Here is a 13,870-nt window from a genome sequence, read left to right on the forward strand (position 1 = left end):
CTTTTTTCATGTTTGAAAAGTGCTTTGAGATAAAATGTGTGTTAAAAGGAAGAAGGTTGTCCTTTGAGGCTGTATATTTTTTGTGCTACAGTGAAAACTGCATTACAAAAAGGAAAAATTTGCTGTCAAGAGAATGAGCAGCAGTAGATAAAATACTGATTTCTCTCAGTATTTTAACAGAAAGTATCGCTACAGCCGCAAGAGCAGTTTAGAGAGATACAGTTTACTAAAATGCCTAATAATAGAAATGCCTGTAGTATTCTTTTAAAAGAAATACAGTGCACTTCTGATTCCAGGAAAATTTTGATAACGTTATTGTGATGCAGTTTTCCTCTGCTGAGAATCATTGCCAAGCAGTTCACAACTAAGTTGGCCATAATCTGGGAAGAATAATGTTGTTGTTGTTGTTGTTGTAGTAGCTCTTTGTTTCTTGCTTCACTCCCTTTTTAGCAATGATGGAAATGATTTGGGGCATTAGTATTCTGATGAAGAGAGGCTGTGACAAAGACCGTGACTACAGGGCCTCCTGACTCTTCTGTGATGCTGCCAGTGATGTAGAGGGGACTGGCTCCAATTGCACCGTGTTCAAAATAGCCCTACCATGGTACAGGGCAAACACACAGACGGGCAATTCATAGCGCTGGCATAATGTTCTCAGTTCTGCAGTGCTAGCTTTGCACTCTGTGTGGAAGAATGATACCAGGTGAGCAAGTATTTCCCTCTGTACAGGGATTGCAGATGTTTGTGTGCCGGTTTGTATGTGTGTATGTGCATGTTTGCTCGAAAGCAGGCTATCTGCACAGAAGTGTATCTTCTTTCTGCATGTGTTCTTCTGGCAGGATTTGGGAACCTCATGCAGGATGTGCTGTGGTGCTTCAGTCAAATAAAAGGAACTATTGACATTGGGGTGACAGAAGGTAGGTTTACTTTTTATTTTGTTGCTTTGATCAAAGATAATTGATTTGTTAGTCACATGCTCTTTACCTAATGCGTGTGTGGAGGGGGTTGCTTACATGTTGGGTGAAACTGCTGGCAGAGTTGAGTTACACTTCTTTTATTTTCTGCTTTTGCTCAAGTATTTACATATTTGAAAATATAAGTCACTAAAACTAGCTTCCAAACTATAAATTTGAAGGCATTATGTCTTAAGCATATCAAGAGCCTTGAAGTACATTTCCTTGTATTTTCAGCCTTTATTTACATGAGCATTTCAGGGAATTATGAGACCACCTCTTCCACCATAATAACCTTTATTGGAATCAGCTGGGTTGTGTTTCTGATAGCAAGGGTATTGACATAAGTATTAAAATACTGCTCATTCTTGTATCTGGGGTTAAAATATTTTGCAGTGTACACACTTACACAAGTATGCATAAGGGACTGCCTCGAACAGGCAGTTTGAGAATTTATGAGCACAAGACACATCCAGTAGCTTTTGGGGTGATTGTGCTTCTGAATGACTTGGGCTCTTCCCTCCCTGCAAGCACACCCATTCTGACTGAAAAAACATGGGCAATCAAAAAGAAAAATATTTAATTTTCTTGACCTTGAAGTTCAATGTATTCTTTCAGTCCTGCTCCTCCTGCATTGATTGTTCTATTTTTAACTTTTTAATGGTAATTTTCTTACTCTTATTTCCCACTTTCATCTTCCTTTCTCCTTTTGCAAGGTTTAACTGCAATGGCAGAGCTCTGTCGATGTTTGCTGCTGGAGACCAGTGTGTAGGCACTACTAGTAGCATTTCATTGCTCCAACTGAATGGCTCTGTATGTGAGAAATAAATGCAGGAACTGAGCTGGCTTACAGGATGTATTTCTTCTGTTTTATTGTATTTCCTGAAACATGAGGTTTACTTTAAAAGCAAAGTCTTATAACACTGAGGAGGGAATCAGGTTAGCAACTGAGTTAGAACTGGGTTATTCTCTGACACTTGCTCATAAAAGAGCCCTAACTTCTCCACAGACTGTTATTCCGTCTGCTTCAGTGGCGGTTATTTGCTATGCCTTTTGCAGAAGAGGGTTATTGTCTATAACCTCTAAAGGCTACAGTTGTGCACAAAACTCAGGCTATTTAACAATTTGTTAAATCTCTAGAAAAAAATAACTGTAACAAAAGCCACAGCATTTTTACATTAAGATACTTTTTGTGGAACTGATTCCAAGTGATTTGAATTTTTACTGTAGAATCTGAAAATCATTTTAAAAGGTCAAGAGTACTTGTTTGCCAGTTCAGGATTAATAAAGTGGTAATTTGCTTCTTCTTTTTCACTACCCTTTCTTCATGTAACCTGTTATCAGCAGATAGCTATAAGTTGTTATTTTTCACATTTGATTCTCAATGTCAGAGGAATACAGAGTCATGGGGACAGAAAGGGCTGTTGTAATCTTTGCATGGAGTAACCTGGAGCCATGGAATAGAAACGTTTCAGATATATTACTTTAAAGGCCATATTCAGAAATAAATAACAAAAAGAAATCAAATTGATCTGTAAAATCTTGTCAACAGGAACAGATGGTGTTACCACGATTGGGCAGAAAGCTTAGAGAGTATTTTAGATATGAGTTTGGGCTCTTGGCTGTTCACTGTTTTTGTTTGTGTTTGCATGGGAATATGTGTCTATATGTGTGTGTGTACAGATGTACATACACATGAATCACATGTTATAAATATGTGATCACATCATTCCAGTGTCTCCCCTTCATTAAAAGTTCATCCATGAATTATTGGTTCATAAGTCTTCATGGCCCTTTTCTGAACTTCAGAATTCTTGGTATCATTCAAGCATCCCAAATGTACAAAATGTAATTAATTATTGGAATGTATGCAGCTGTGTACTGTTAGTTGAAAGGGAATATTGCTGTCACATATACTATGTCTTTAAAAGTAGAGGAGCTTGCCGCCTGCAACAGAATACACTGCAATTTGGCCTTTTAAAGGATATTTTAAGAAGCTGCAGAGAGTAATTCTATTTGCATAGTGTTTTCTATGCACACATAAACCCACATACACACACTTTGTATTTCTTTCTTTCCTTGTCTGCTGCATTCCCTAGCTTGAAATATGGTATCATAATGTGTAGTACTTGTCCTAATGAAATTGGTGCTCTGATTGATTCTTTAGTTCTCTCAACACAACTGTTCAAATGAATGAGATCTTTTATGCTTAGATGGGATGTCTAAGATTTCTTTTCTCAGCTGTTTGGACAAAGAGTGATTTAAATATTAAATATAAAGTAGATGACGTTGATTTTCTCTGCGGCGTCACACTGCTTTGAACTATATTTTCACTGCTGCTAGTAGGAAACAAGTTTCAGAGAGCTTACCTCATACTTGTTTAATGGTAATTAGCAGTGTGGTGTAGAGTGCTGATTTGTGCACACTGAAGAGGTGGGATTTTCTCTGGTCCTCTTGGGAATGGGGATTCACAGCACAAACCCTCCTGCCGGGGCAGCTCCCCCGGCCCCTGCTGCAGGGCACGGCGCGAGGGCCGCGGTGCCGGTGGGCGCGTGCGCTTCGGGCAGGCACGCGGGGATTCGGCACTCACACTTCTGCCTCGCTCAATTACTCAACTGTACAGCACACATATAATAAATAGCGATCAAATGGCAAGCTACTGTATAATTAGTAATGGCTAACTGAAAATGGTCCTCATGAAGTCAGGTATTCTACCCAATGTCTGGAATATTTTGCTGTTGAAATATTTTCAGATATATAAGCACGCTGTCATGACCAACGGCCATTTCCAGTGAGTGTGGAATTTTTAGCAAATGTGCTTGCACATATCTATGCTTGCCAGATCATACGGATATCTAATCAACAGGTCCAAACTAAAGATTTCAAGTGTTGACTAATTGTCTGCAGGCTAACCAAGCTGGGGCAGAACGGTCTTGTGTTCTTATGTCTGAGTTTCTTTTTTGTGATGCTTGCTAATGAAGCTGAAATACACATCCTGATTTTTGCATGAGTAGTGAAATTCTGTTAATGGAACACAAAACTTGAATATAAATATTTAAATAGATGCGAACCACAATAGAGAATATTTTTTTTCTTGTCCATAATTTTAATGAGGTAGAATGAATCTGTTTTTTATGCTCATATTCATTTTATATTTTAAATGGAAATAATATTTTTTCTGTAGTATACAGCGGAGGCTCTCCCTATCCATACACATGATGAAGGAGAGGCACAATATTTAGAGGTTTCAGTCCTATGGGTAGGACTCAGGTATGGCTTCTGTTTCAACAGATTCTGAGTTCCTGAGTGACCTTAAGCAAGTCACTTCTCGGCTCTGTGTGGGTGATATTTATTCCAGAGGCTCATGTAACCTCTGATTCTCCGTAATTTGTCTCTGTGTTGATAAGTAGATGATACAGATTGACATAGGCAGTATGGGGATGATATAGCTCTACCTAAAAGTGCATAGAGAGAGGAGAGACGTGGTTTTAGGAAGAAATACAGCCCTCCTTCTGGAGCTGTAGAGACAACCCCGGCATCGGAGCTGGGGCAAATCTTCCTGGACTCCTGAGAACAAGGCCAAAGGGCACTAGGATTTGGACTAGTCCTTGAGCAGTCATTTTTATTGTCCCCTCCTTGAATAGGAGCTACATCAATAGCAAAATTGTGTCGAGTCCCATTGGTGGAATAAACTTCTAGCTCTCGGCTATGAGAATGAGTGACACAGTATGAGGGTTGTCAGTGCCGGTCTTCATTTGCTTCCCAGTGCTAGACATTGTATTCTGGGCCTTTATCTACTCCTTGTGTAGCTAAGATTGCAAACCAGACTTGCCACATCCTGCTGTGGGTCTCTCAAATGAATAAACTTCAGTTTTGTAGCCATCCCACAAGGATATCTCAAATGTTTGGCATCAGGAGAACCTTTACAAAATGAGATGGAGCATTATCAAAGCTGTTTCACTATTAAATGATTGTGACTTTATCAAACCAGCCTTAAATTGCAGTAAGACTATTTTTTTTCCAGATCATTTAATTTTTCATTGGATCGCTATTCCTCCTATGTAATTCTCAAGTTTAAAACAATCTTCTATTTATAAAAAGGTATAAATAATTTCTTAGAAAGGGCTTCTTTAATCCATACCATCGATCAAGTACAGAGGGTGATTTCAGAGCTCACAAAGCTGAAGAAATGAGATTCGAACAGTGATACATTCTGTTTGTTGATATTGATCTTCTACTTGGCCAGGAAAATTGCAGGTAATTCTCTGAGCATAACTTTGCAGGAGGAGAAGAGAGAATGATACAGAAAGATTTCTCTATCAGCACTGGCATTCAGGTGAGTAGAGGCCACAGGTAGAAGTTAAGGCATGGTCCACATCTTCCTTCCACCGGCACCTCGGTCATGTGCATTGATACCTAACTCAGTCCAGCACAGGCTTTCTTGCAGTCTGGTGCTGCGCCATTCTAGATCTAGAATTTGTGGCTGAAAAGGTTAAACAAAAAAAGTAAAGAATATGTAATAATCAGCTAGTGAAAGCCTGCTATTACATCTCCTTCTAGAAACTGGTATTTCCCAGTTTTACCAGCCATTTGCTGGAGTTACTTCAATGAAGAAAGGCCATACTTGAAAAGAAGTGGAGTTTCCTGTTGTCGTCCTGTGAAACATGTAACATACTCCTCTGGCCTTCACAGCTGCGTGATGCAGCTGGCTTCTGCTGATAGGAACTAGCATAAGGGGGAGAGCTCCGAGTTCCCCATGCTTAAAACTGCAAGGGGAATTGCTTTGGATAGATCCGACTTGAACTGTTTATTCTAGCATTGATTCTGTAATATTTTCCAAACAGATGTAGCTGGTTATGTGTGCATGTTAAATCTCGATGCTCCCTGCTCACTAAGTGCAAAGTTTAGCTCTATGTTTAGAATTGGGCACTAGAGCGGAGTGTAAAGTCAAAGGATTCTCTAGAGTGGAGAATGAAACAAAATGCATGTGAGCAGTGGCCAAAAAAAAAGAAAAAAAGGCGGGGCGGGGGGGAACACAGATTCAGGTCCTTGCTCCCTGTCTTGTATCTTACTTCTGACCGGCAAAATGACCTGTAAGGTCTCAAAACAGAATTTTAAGCTTTTATCTGTTTGGGAAGGGGTCCTTTACTGTACCATGCAAAAATAACAGAACATCAAAAATAAGTTTGCAAAAGTAACTTTTATTGTTGCATATCAAGCTCAGGAACTGTATTATTATTGCAAGGTATTACTAGTTTCATATCATATATGCTATTAAATGCGAAAATACAGGAACGACCATTTTGAATAAGAACAAAGGCCAGTGTAGCCCAGCCCTCCGCCTGCAGCAGTGGTCATTCTGGAGACAGCATAATGCACAGATATTATCATACACCCCCAGACAGTCTGCCAGTCTCCTGCAAATTATGACTCAGGCACTTCTCAAACCCAAAATGGTATCTGGCTTTCATTTTGCTCAGTGAATCTTTGAGCTTGTTTTTGAACTGCTCTTTCTACCTATGTAATCTTTCAAAGTGCCCCCTTGTGAGGAACCCCACAGTTTAACCGTGTGTAATGCGTCTCCTTGTGCTTCTTCTTAGGTTCATTCGATGCTCCTAGTTCAATCTTGTGCAGAATCAAAGACTGCTTCTGGGGTACACAAGAAGCACCACGGTCATCCTCAGGTGACCAGAATACCCGTGTCCTGTTTGGGTGACACATGCCCACACATGTAGAGTGTAAGCCACATGCTGGAATGGGTATCAGAATAGTAATGCACTCTTTTTTTTATTTGGTCTAGGTGAACAGTTTCTCTAGAACCATTCTTGGCTGACCTAACTTATAGGTAGCCTGACTTTTTCTGAAATGATCTTGACTCCAGAATCATCGTAAAACTGCTTGGGCCTTTCCCACGTTTTGTGGTAGACCATTATGAAAATGGTGCTTAAGCCTCTCTGATCATTACGAGCATGTAATTGCAGTTTCACATCTGTGATGTGGTTTAATTATGCATACTGCACCTAAATCTGCCTTGTCCTTTCACCCGGAGAGGGCACTCATCACTTTCTCAAATAAACCTGATTGTAGTTTCTGGGTGCAGTGAAACAGCTGTGTTTTCTTCAGAGATAGTGGCTTAAATTTCCAGACTGGTGTGTTAAATAATCCTACAGTGTGAGTCATATATGAACTTATAAAGTGACTTGGCATGAAAAGTGTTTTACAAATCCAGTCTTTTAAGTTCGTATCTTGTTTTCAGGGATGGGCTAGAGATACATGGGAGTATTTAAACTTTGGCCATCCCTTATATCACACAGTCACAGTGAGCTGTCACCTTCAAGCAGTAAGGCTTGGCCGGGAGTGTTCTGTTTGGTTTTTAAAGTCCAGAGGGGACATTTTGAATAAAGAGAAGCAGATTAAAGTGAAATAAAAAGCTTCTCTCTCCACTGGCACAGGTGCTGCACATCACTGGTATAAATGATCACATCTGCCAATCAGAAAAATCAGAAATACCCCAGGCAGGTTAGCAACCCAATCTGAGGAGTAGCCCAGAGCCTTGCAAAGGCAACAACTGTAAGTGATTGGGTTGTAAAGAAAGGGCTTATCCATATGGCAATTAGCAGAAAAACAAGAGAACTGAACAGGAGTAACTTGACCCCGCATTAAGAATCTTTTCTTCCATCTGCCCTCTCAAGACAGTGTTTTTTTTTTTTTTTAGTATTTTTTGGTATATTTTTCAGCATATTTTTCAGCCTGAGCAGGGAGCATTTGGATGCGCTCAGCTATGAGAAATTCCTGCCCTAAAAATGAGCTCTCGGGGGAGAGAGCAGAGGGCTGTTGAGATAGGCAGGTCTGCTCGGCTGCGCCGGGCCGGGCGTTCACCTGGGCACGGAGGGTCCGAACGGAGCGGCCAGCCCGGAGGAGTCCGCGACCCAGTACCGGGAACCGTGTTCGCAGGGACTGCGGGGACTTCCCCTTTCCCTCCCGCTTCCGCGGGAGCCGCCCGCGCCCCGTCCCGCCCGGCGGGGGCGTCCGGGGCGGCACCGGCGCCGCGCTGCAGCCGGAGCCCGTGCGCGGAGCCCGCGCGGAGCCGCTGCCCGTGCGCGGAGCCCACTGCGGTGCGCGGCGCGCGCGGCCCGGACATGGGGCCCGCCGCCCGCCGCTCCCGGCCGCGCTGCCCCCCGAGCCGGCCCCGCAGCCACTCCTGCACCCGAAACGCCCTCATGGATTGAGCCGCCTCTGCCGGGGTTTTATTTTTATATATATGTGTATGTTTTTTTTTTTAAGCTTTTTTATGCTTTTTTTCCAGTCTTTTTTTTTATTTTATTTTTTAACCATTTTCTGGAAGATGAAATGCTTCTCACGCTATCTGCCTTACATCTTCAGACCGCCGAGCACCATCCTGTCCTGCAGCTGCCACGCAGAAGGTACTGAGCGCCGGGCGGGGCGGGCAGGCAGCGGGAAGGGGCCGCCGCTCGCCCGCGCGCCGCTGCCATCGCTTTCCGCAGCCCGTGCGGCCGGCAGCGGCTTCCCCTCGCAGAACGCAGCGGGAAGCTGCTGTTACTGCATTATTGTTTCCCGCAGGAGAAAGCTAAAACGCCAGAAAAAAAATGTTTGGAAGGCACTTGAACACTCAGCAGAAAATGATTCTGGTTATTCGTGTAAATGCATGTTATTTTGCTATCAAGTTTGCACTAGCCATGCAAGAAGCAAGACGAGCTTTAAGGAAGACTTTCTGATTATTGTGCTGCACACTTTACAGCTTTATGCAATTTTTAATCATATCATTTAGTTAATCTGTGTATTCCCTAGAATATCAAAACAGTCAAATGCAGGAACTGCTAGATCTGATATCTGCTCTTTTGCTCTGTTCAGTAACCTGTTTCAGGTCTCAACAGAAACAGTTCTGCAGCTATTTGGAGAAATGAAATGTGCTTAAGAGGGTTTGAACTTTGTGTTTAATGGGCAGGAATGCAAAGTATCATGTCTGGAATTTAGCAAGCCCTCACTTCACCCAGACTTCTTCCACAGAAAATCCTCATCCATGCTGATTTGTAATCCTGTCCGGTAGGACTGTGTGTGTATTTGCTAGGTGTGAACTATCTGACAGTTTTGTGAATTATCTGCAGTCACTTCAGACAGCTTAGCAGCATCAAAATTTCACACTGACGTTACTTTCCTGTGTGGAGTTGCGGTGCTTTTTCTGGTGTGCCCAAACTGTGTTTGGTTTCTGAGGTAACCCGCTCATTTGACAAAGCATGGCACTGCCCAGACCCGTGGTACCATGAAGAAATTAGCAGCCAAACCCTGCTTTATGTTGCACGTGTGTCAAGGAAAGGCCACGGTGATACAGCAAAGGGAGAGGATTTGCAGGTGTTTGAGTTTTGGTGCTAAAGAGCTTCTGGCAGTGCTTGTTGTAAATAACTGTTGTCAAGAGAAATAATCTGTAGCTGATGGGCAGAAAAGTCTTCTGTTTACAATTCTTTGCCTCATATATCAAGGTGTTTAAAATTTAACTTACTTTTGATGGTGGAAACTAATGTTTCTCTGTGGCATTTACCTAAAACACTATCTGAAAAAAATGTTTCAGTTTTAATGTAAAATGTGCAGTGTATGTAGGACAGCTCTGTAAAATAGCCTATTTTCTGTATATTCAAGCAGTGCAACTGTGTGATCATAGTGTCAGGTAGTCTTTCTGACCACCGTTCTTGTATTTAAAAAAGGAAAAAAAAAAAAAGTAAAATTGACTGGTTTGTAAATGAGGGCCTTAGTTTTGCACCTGATGGGCAGGGGCATTTGATTTTGGGGCCTGCAGGAAGAGAAGCTGCTGTGTGGCCCTTCTCAGGCCGAAACTTGTTGTTGGGAGTGTTGGCCTTGTGGAGGCCCTGGAGGACTGTAGGCATGCAAGAAATCAGATGTGTGGTAACTATATGAGTTGCCAGTTTCTAAGACACCTTAAATAGTCCCCTATGCACCAAAACAGGCCAATAGGCCGATTTTGGGTGTATCGGAATTCTGTGTGAACCGAGGTGAGCAAGGGGAACACAGTCGCTTTGCAGTGTTCCTAAACAGCAGTGAGCAGTGATTGAGAGGTGTTTCTTGCCTCTGCAGAAACCATTGAGCCACCCCAAAACTAGGGGGAAAAAGTGGATGAAGCTGAGTGTGAGAATTCAGTTTCATCCATCTGGTTTTGGTTTTATTCTCTTTAAACGCCAAGATCAAAGCTGCACCTCCTATGTAGAAATCTTTTTCTTCTTACCCGTGCTGGTTCTGAATTAGCATAGGCAAAGTAGGAATCCAGAAAAGTTGCTTGAGTGTAACACTGTAAAAGCAAACCAAGGAGGAGTGGTTAAAAGTGGCATAAGTAATGTGAGCAAAAAACACATGGGAAATTCTGGAATAAAACTGTAACCATCTGATAATTTCTTAACAAGGCCAAAAACAACCTTCCTGTTACCCAGATTTCTACATACTCATTCATCTAATTTAAGATGGTGAAAAGATTGAATTAGCCACCTCATCCATAACCAAAGTGAAACCTAAACAAACACTGTAGCAGTGGGTGCTCGTGGCTCTTTTGGAGGAGATTGAAGCCAATCTGAGCTCCCAGGGGGAATCTAGTTAAGGGAATCTGGTGAGAGAGTGCATGGCCTGGCTTCCTCCCTGTTTACTTCACCAAGAAAGTGGTAGAGCTCTAGGCACAGCATGGAGGGGTCAAACCTGAAGGGCTTCAGTGCATTAATTTAGCCTGGAGTGTCATCATCTACTGCTATTTGGCTTTGGTTGAACGGAGGTTAGGGGTTAGGGACAGTCTTTTTTGTTTTGTTTTTTCTCCCTCCCCCACTCTGAAATCTATTGGGATAATTTCAACTGCTTAAAACAAGTCAGACTAAATCTGAAGTTCTGTCTTTGAAAACTATTTTTTTTTAAAAGCTTTCTTTTGTTTTCATTTTGACTTTGTCTAAAGACACTGTTCCCTAAGATATTCTGAATAAGTCATTTTTGGATTTTTTTTTTTTTACTGGAGTAAGTAATTCAATGGAAAAACAAATCTTGCTGGTTCAGGGGAGGTCATATGAGACTACTGAGGGAAAAAGTAGAATTCAAGAAAGAGTACCATACTGCTGTTCTATTTATTCTTATGCATTACAGAAATACATTAAGAATAGGTGTACAGAACTATTTTTCCACCAGTTACCAGGTGCATATCATTAATTCAGGGTGAAACTGGGGTCTGGAGAGTTTATATAACTATGTAATGAACCAGAACTAAGAGTGGCTAAAAGACCAGTACGGCATATAAAAACTACAATATATTGTGTCCAACAGGAGCAGATTCCAATGCTTGTACCTGCATTTTTTGAGTAAAGAAGTTGGCATATGATCTCTGTCATTCACTGCAAACAGATAAATGAATGAAAAGAAATAATTAGCATTATGGCTGGCTAATGCAAAACAGCTGTATACAGTCGAGTGAAATCGCATTACCCTCTGCTGCAGGCAGAGCTGTGGTACCAGCCTTGCAGTTGCTCGGCCTGTCTGAGGGGCGTTTGTGGGAGCGCGGCTCCCGGCCGGTCTCAGCGGGAGCAGCAGCAGCGCCTCCGAGCCCAGGCAGGCTGCTCGGCCCTGCGCTCGGCTCGGCACTGCTCCGCAAGGCTCTCGGCCGGGTTTGGCTCCGTAAGCAGCCAAGGAGCAGCGTGGCTGAGCCTGTTGCAGGGAAGGTTCCTCCCCACCCTCAGTCTGGCAGGAGCATCTTTTTGATTTCCCTCCTACCTGTGCATCGTCCGTACTGTGCATCACCTGTTCCTCTGGATGTGCTTCTGGTCTCTGCTTTGCTCTGCCCAGACTGGAACTTGACATCCCTTGGGTATGTGGTTTCTCTGCAGAGCAGAACCAGCATCCTCTTACAGGACTCAAGATGTCTCTGATAAATGCTCCTGTCTGACTATGGCTTTGTGGAGAATATCTTGCAGTGCGTAGTGCACTCCAGGCCTTTGTTCTGGAGCTGGGAGCAACCCCAGCAGCAGTGGCTTTCTGTTGTGGTTTACAATGACATGTGAGAGATGATATACAAAACTATATTAAGTGACAAAATTATTTTTATTTAAATTTTGATAAGAGCACATGATGGTCTAATGTAAGATTTGGTTCAGAAGATTCCCAGTACTACAAATTAGAAGTTTTGGCTCAGCAGAGAACCTGGAACAGAGGGCAAGGGCCGTGCACCAAGCTGTAACAAACCTGAGATTCAGGTACACTTGTTCATCCATTTCAGCATTGCCTGCGAAATGGCTTTAGAAAGTTGCAGCTGGATTCACGTTTGTTTCCTCGCAGACCAGTTTGCTCTTCTGCCTCCCTTTGCTGTGAAGTTGCAGAGTGCAGTAACGTTATCAGTGGCCATGGGAATCATGCACGTCATTATTTCATCGTAACAACGCTGCAGATCTGCTAGACTAGGGTCAATAGTGCTGAAGGATGGGGTGCATCGGGAGAAAGCCGGTGCGACGTGTGTCCCAGGGCTCGATGTGGTGTGGCTGTACGCTGCCGACGGGGTGCAGCGTCTTGGTGTCAGTGGTGCTGGACCAGGGGTCCTTTACGGGCCAATTCTGCATTACATAGCTCAACTCATCCGACCAAGGTCAGGGCCTGGATTGGATTTTGTCCTGTTATCTGCCAGGGGTAAAACTAAATGTATTTGGCCAGCCGTAGAAACAGATGATTACAGTCATAAGACAATCCCTTCAGCTTGAGGGAAAGTCCGAAGTTAAGAAAATCAAGTGATGCTTGTCAGTTCTGAAAAGGTGTTTGAGAACTGTTAATTATTGGTTCACTTAAGAAAAGCCTCATTTTTGAAGCATATGGGTTTTTTAATACAAAAATAAGAGTAAATACAATAAAGTTTTTATTTTATGCTGTAAAGGAAGGTGGTTTCAGAAGTAAAACTTGTAAAGAGTCAAGCAATAAATATTAAAGTCATTTTGGACTATGAACATTCAATATGTTTCTATCATGCAATGTTACTGCAATCAAATGCAAGATACTTGCTGTCATCCAGAAATACCAGTCCTCCTCGCGCCAATGTGTGTGGCTTGGCGTTCAGTGTGGGGTTTTGCGATCCTTTGCAAATACTGACTAGTTGAGCCTTAATACTACAGCTCAGTGAGGCATTTAAACAGGTTCTTCATGACACGTGTTTAAATTCAGTGTTATTCAGCAGTGCATAGAAGCCCGCACTTGTGTCTCATGGACTCCTGAAAGGTATATCTACTTAAAGAAGAGCTGAGTTTGATTTGAGTCTACCAGTTACTCTTTCTCTTTTTGGCTCAATTACTATTCCTCACAGTATTTGAATGAGGAATATTGCTGAAGAAAAACATTTATTGAGCCATTAGATAAGATGAAGACCCACTGCTTTTAATTGCTGTGTTCTTGCGGTGGTGTTTGCATGGAAAATTTATCCAAATAGCCGTTTGATCACAGAATATGTGATCAAACTGTGAGCTATTATTGTTCATGACTTGCCAAGGAGGGGTCAGTGACAAAGGCCCTGACATGTCTGTACTTATCTATGCTTAAGTTAGTATTAGTTACTATTGCTTAAAGCTCAGGATAGGCTGTAGCAGCTCATTGGTTTGGGCTGTGTGTTTACAAAACACGAATTTCAGAATAAATAGAACAACACTGATCAAAAACAACAGTGGGATTTTTAGCACAAGGATTTTGTGTTTCTGCAGCTGTTTGTCTCAAGGATATCTGAGATCATTGAAATCCCCATTTAGGTAACCTTCAGGAAAAAAAGCCTTTGAATTACAAGAACAATATCCTTTTCTGCAGATGAGGAAATAAGCACAAAGAAGGGAAATGAGTTCACTGAGGTCATGTAGTCACCCACCTTTTAGTCATAGATATGTTTTTGTTCT

At 42.2% G+C, this 13,870-nt stretch overlaps 1 protein-coding gene across 2 annotated transcripts in view; it reads left to right on the forward strand.

Moving 5' to 3' along the window:
• The first annotated feature begins 648 nt into the window (after positions 1-648).
• Positions 649-13,870, forward strand: part of PPP2R2B (protein phosphatase 2 regulatory subunit Bbeta) — a 53,897-nt gene continuing 40,675 nt past the window's right edge. Inside the window, exons 1-2 of one of the 2 annotated variants that reach the window (XM_088521641.1) lie at positions 649-703; positions 840-917. In XM_088521641.1, the coding sequence (XP_088377767.1) occupies positions 694-703; positions 840-917 (88 nt within the window). In that variant the 5' untranslated portion in view covers positions 649-693. Of the gene's footprint in view, positions 704-839; positions 918-8,284; positions 8,378-13,870 lie in introns of those variants that run through there. The other variant, XM_088521647.1, reaches the window with a different exon arrangement.

Source organism: Tinamus guttatus, unplaced genomic scaffold, assembly GCF_059628265.1.
Source record: "Tinamus guttatus ecotype Peru unplaced genomic scaffold, ASM5962826v1 Tinamus_guttatus_pri_ptg000007l, whole genome shotgun sequence".
Lineage (NCBI taxonomy): Eukaryota > Metazoa > Chordata > Aves > Tinamiformes > Tinamidae > Tinamus > Tinamus guttatus.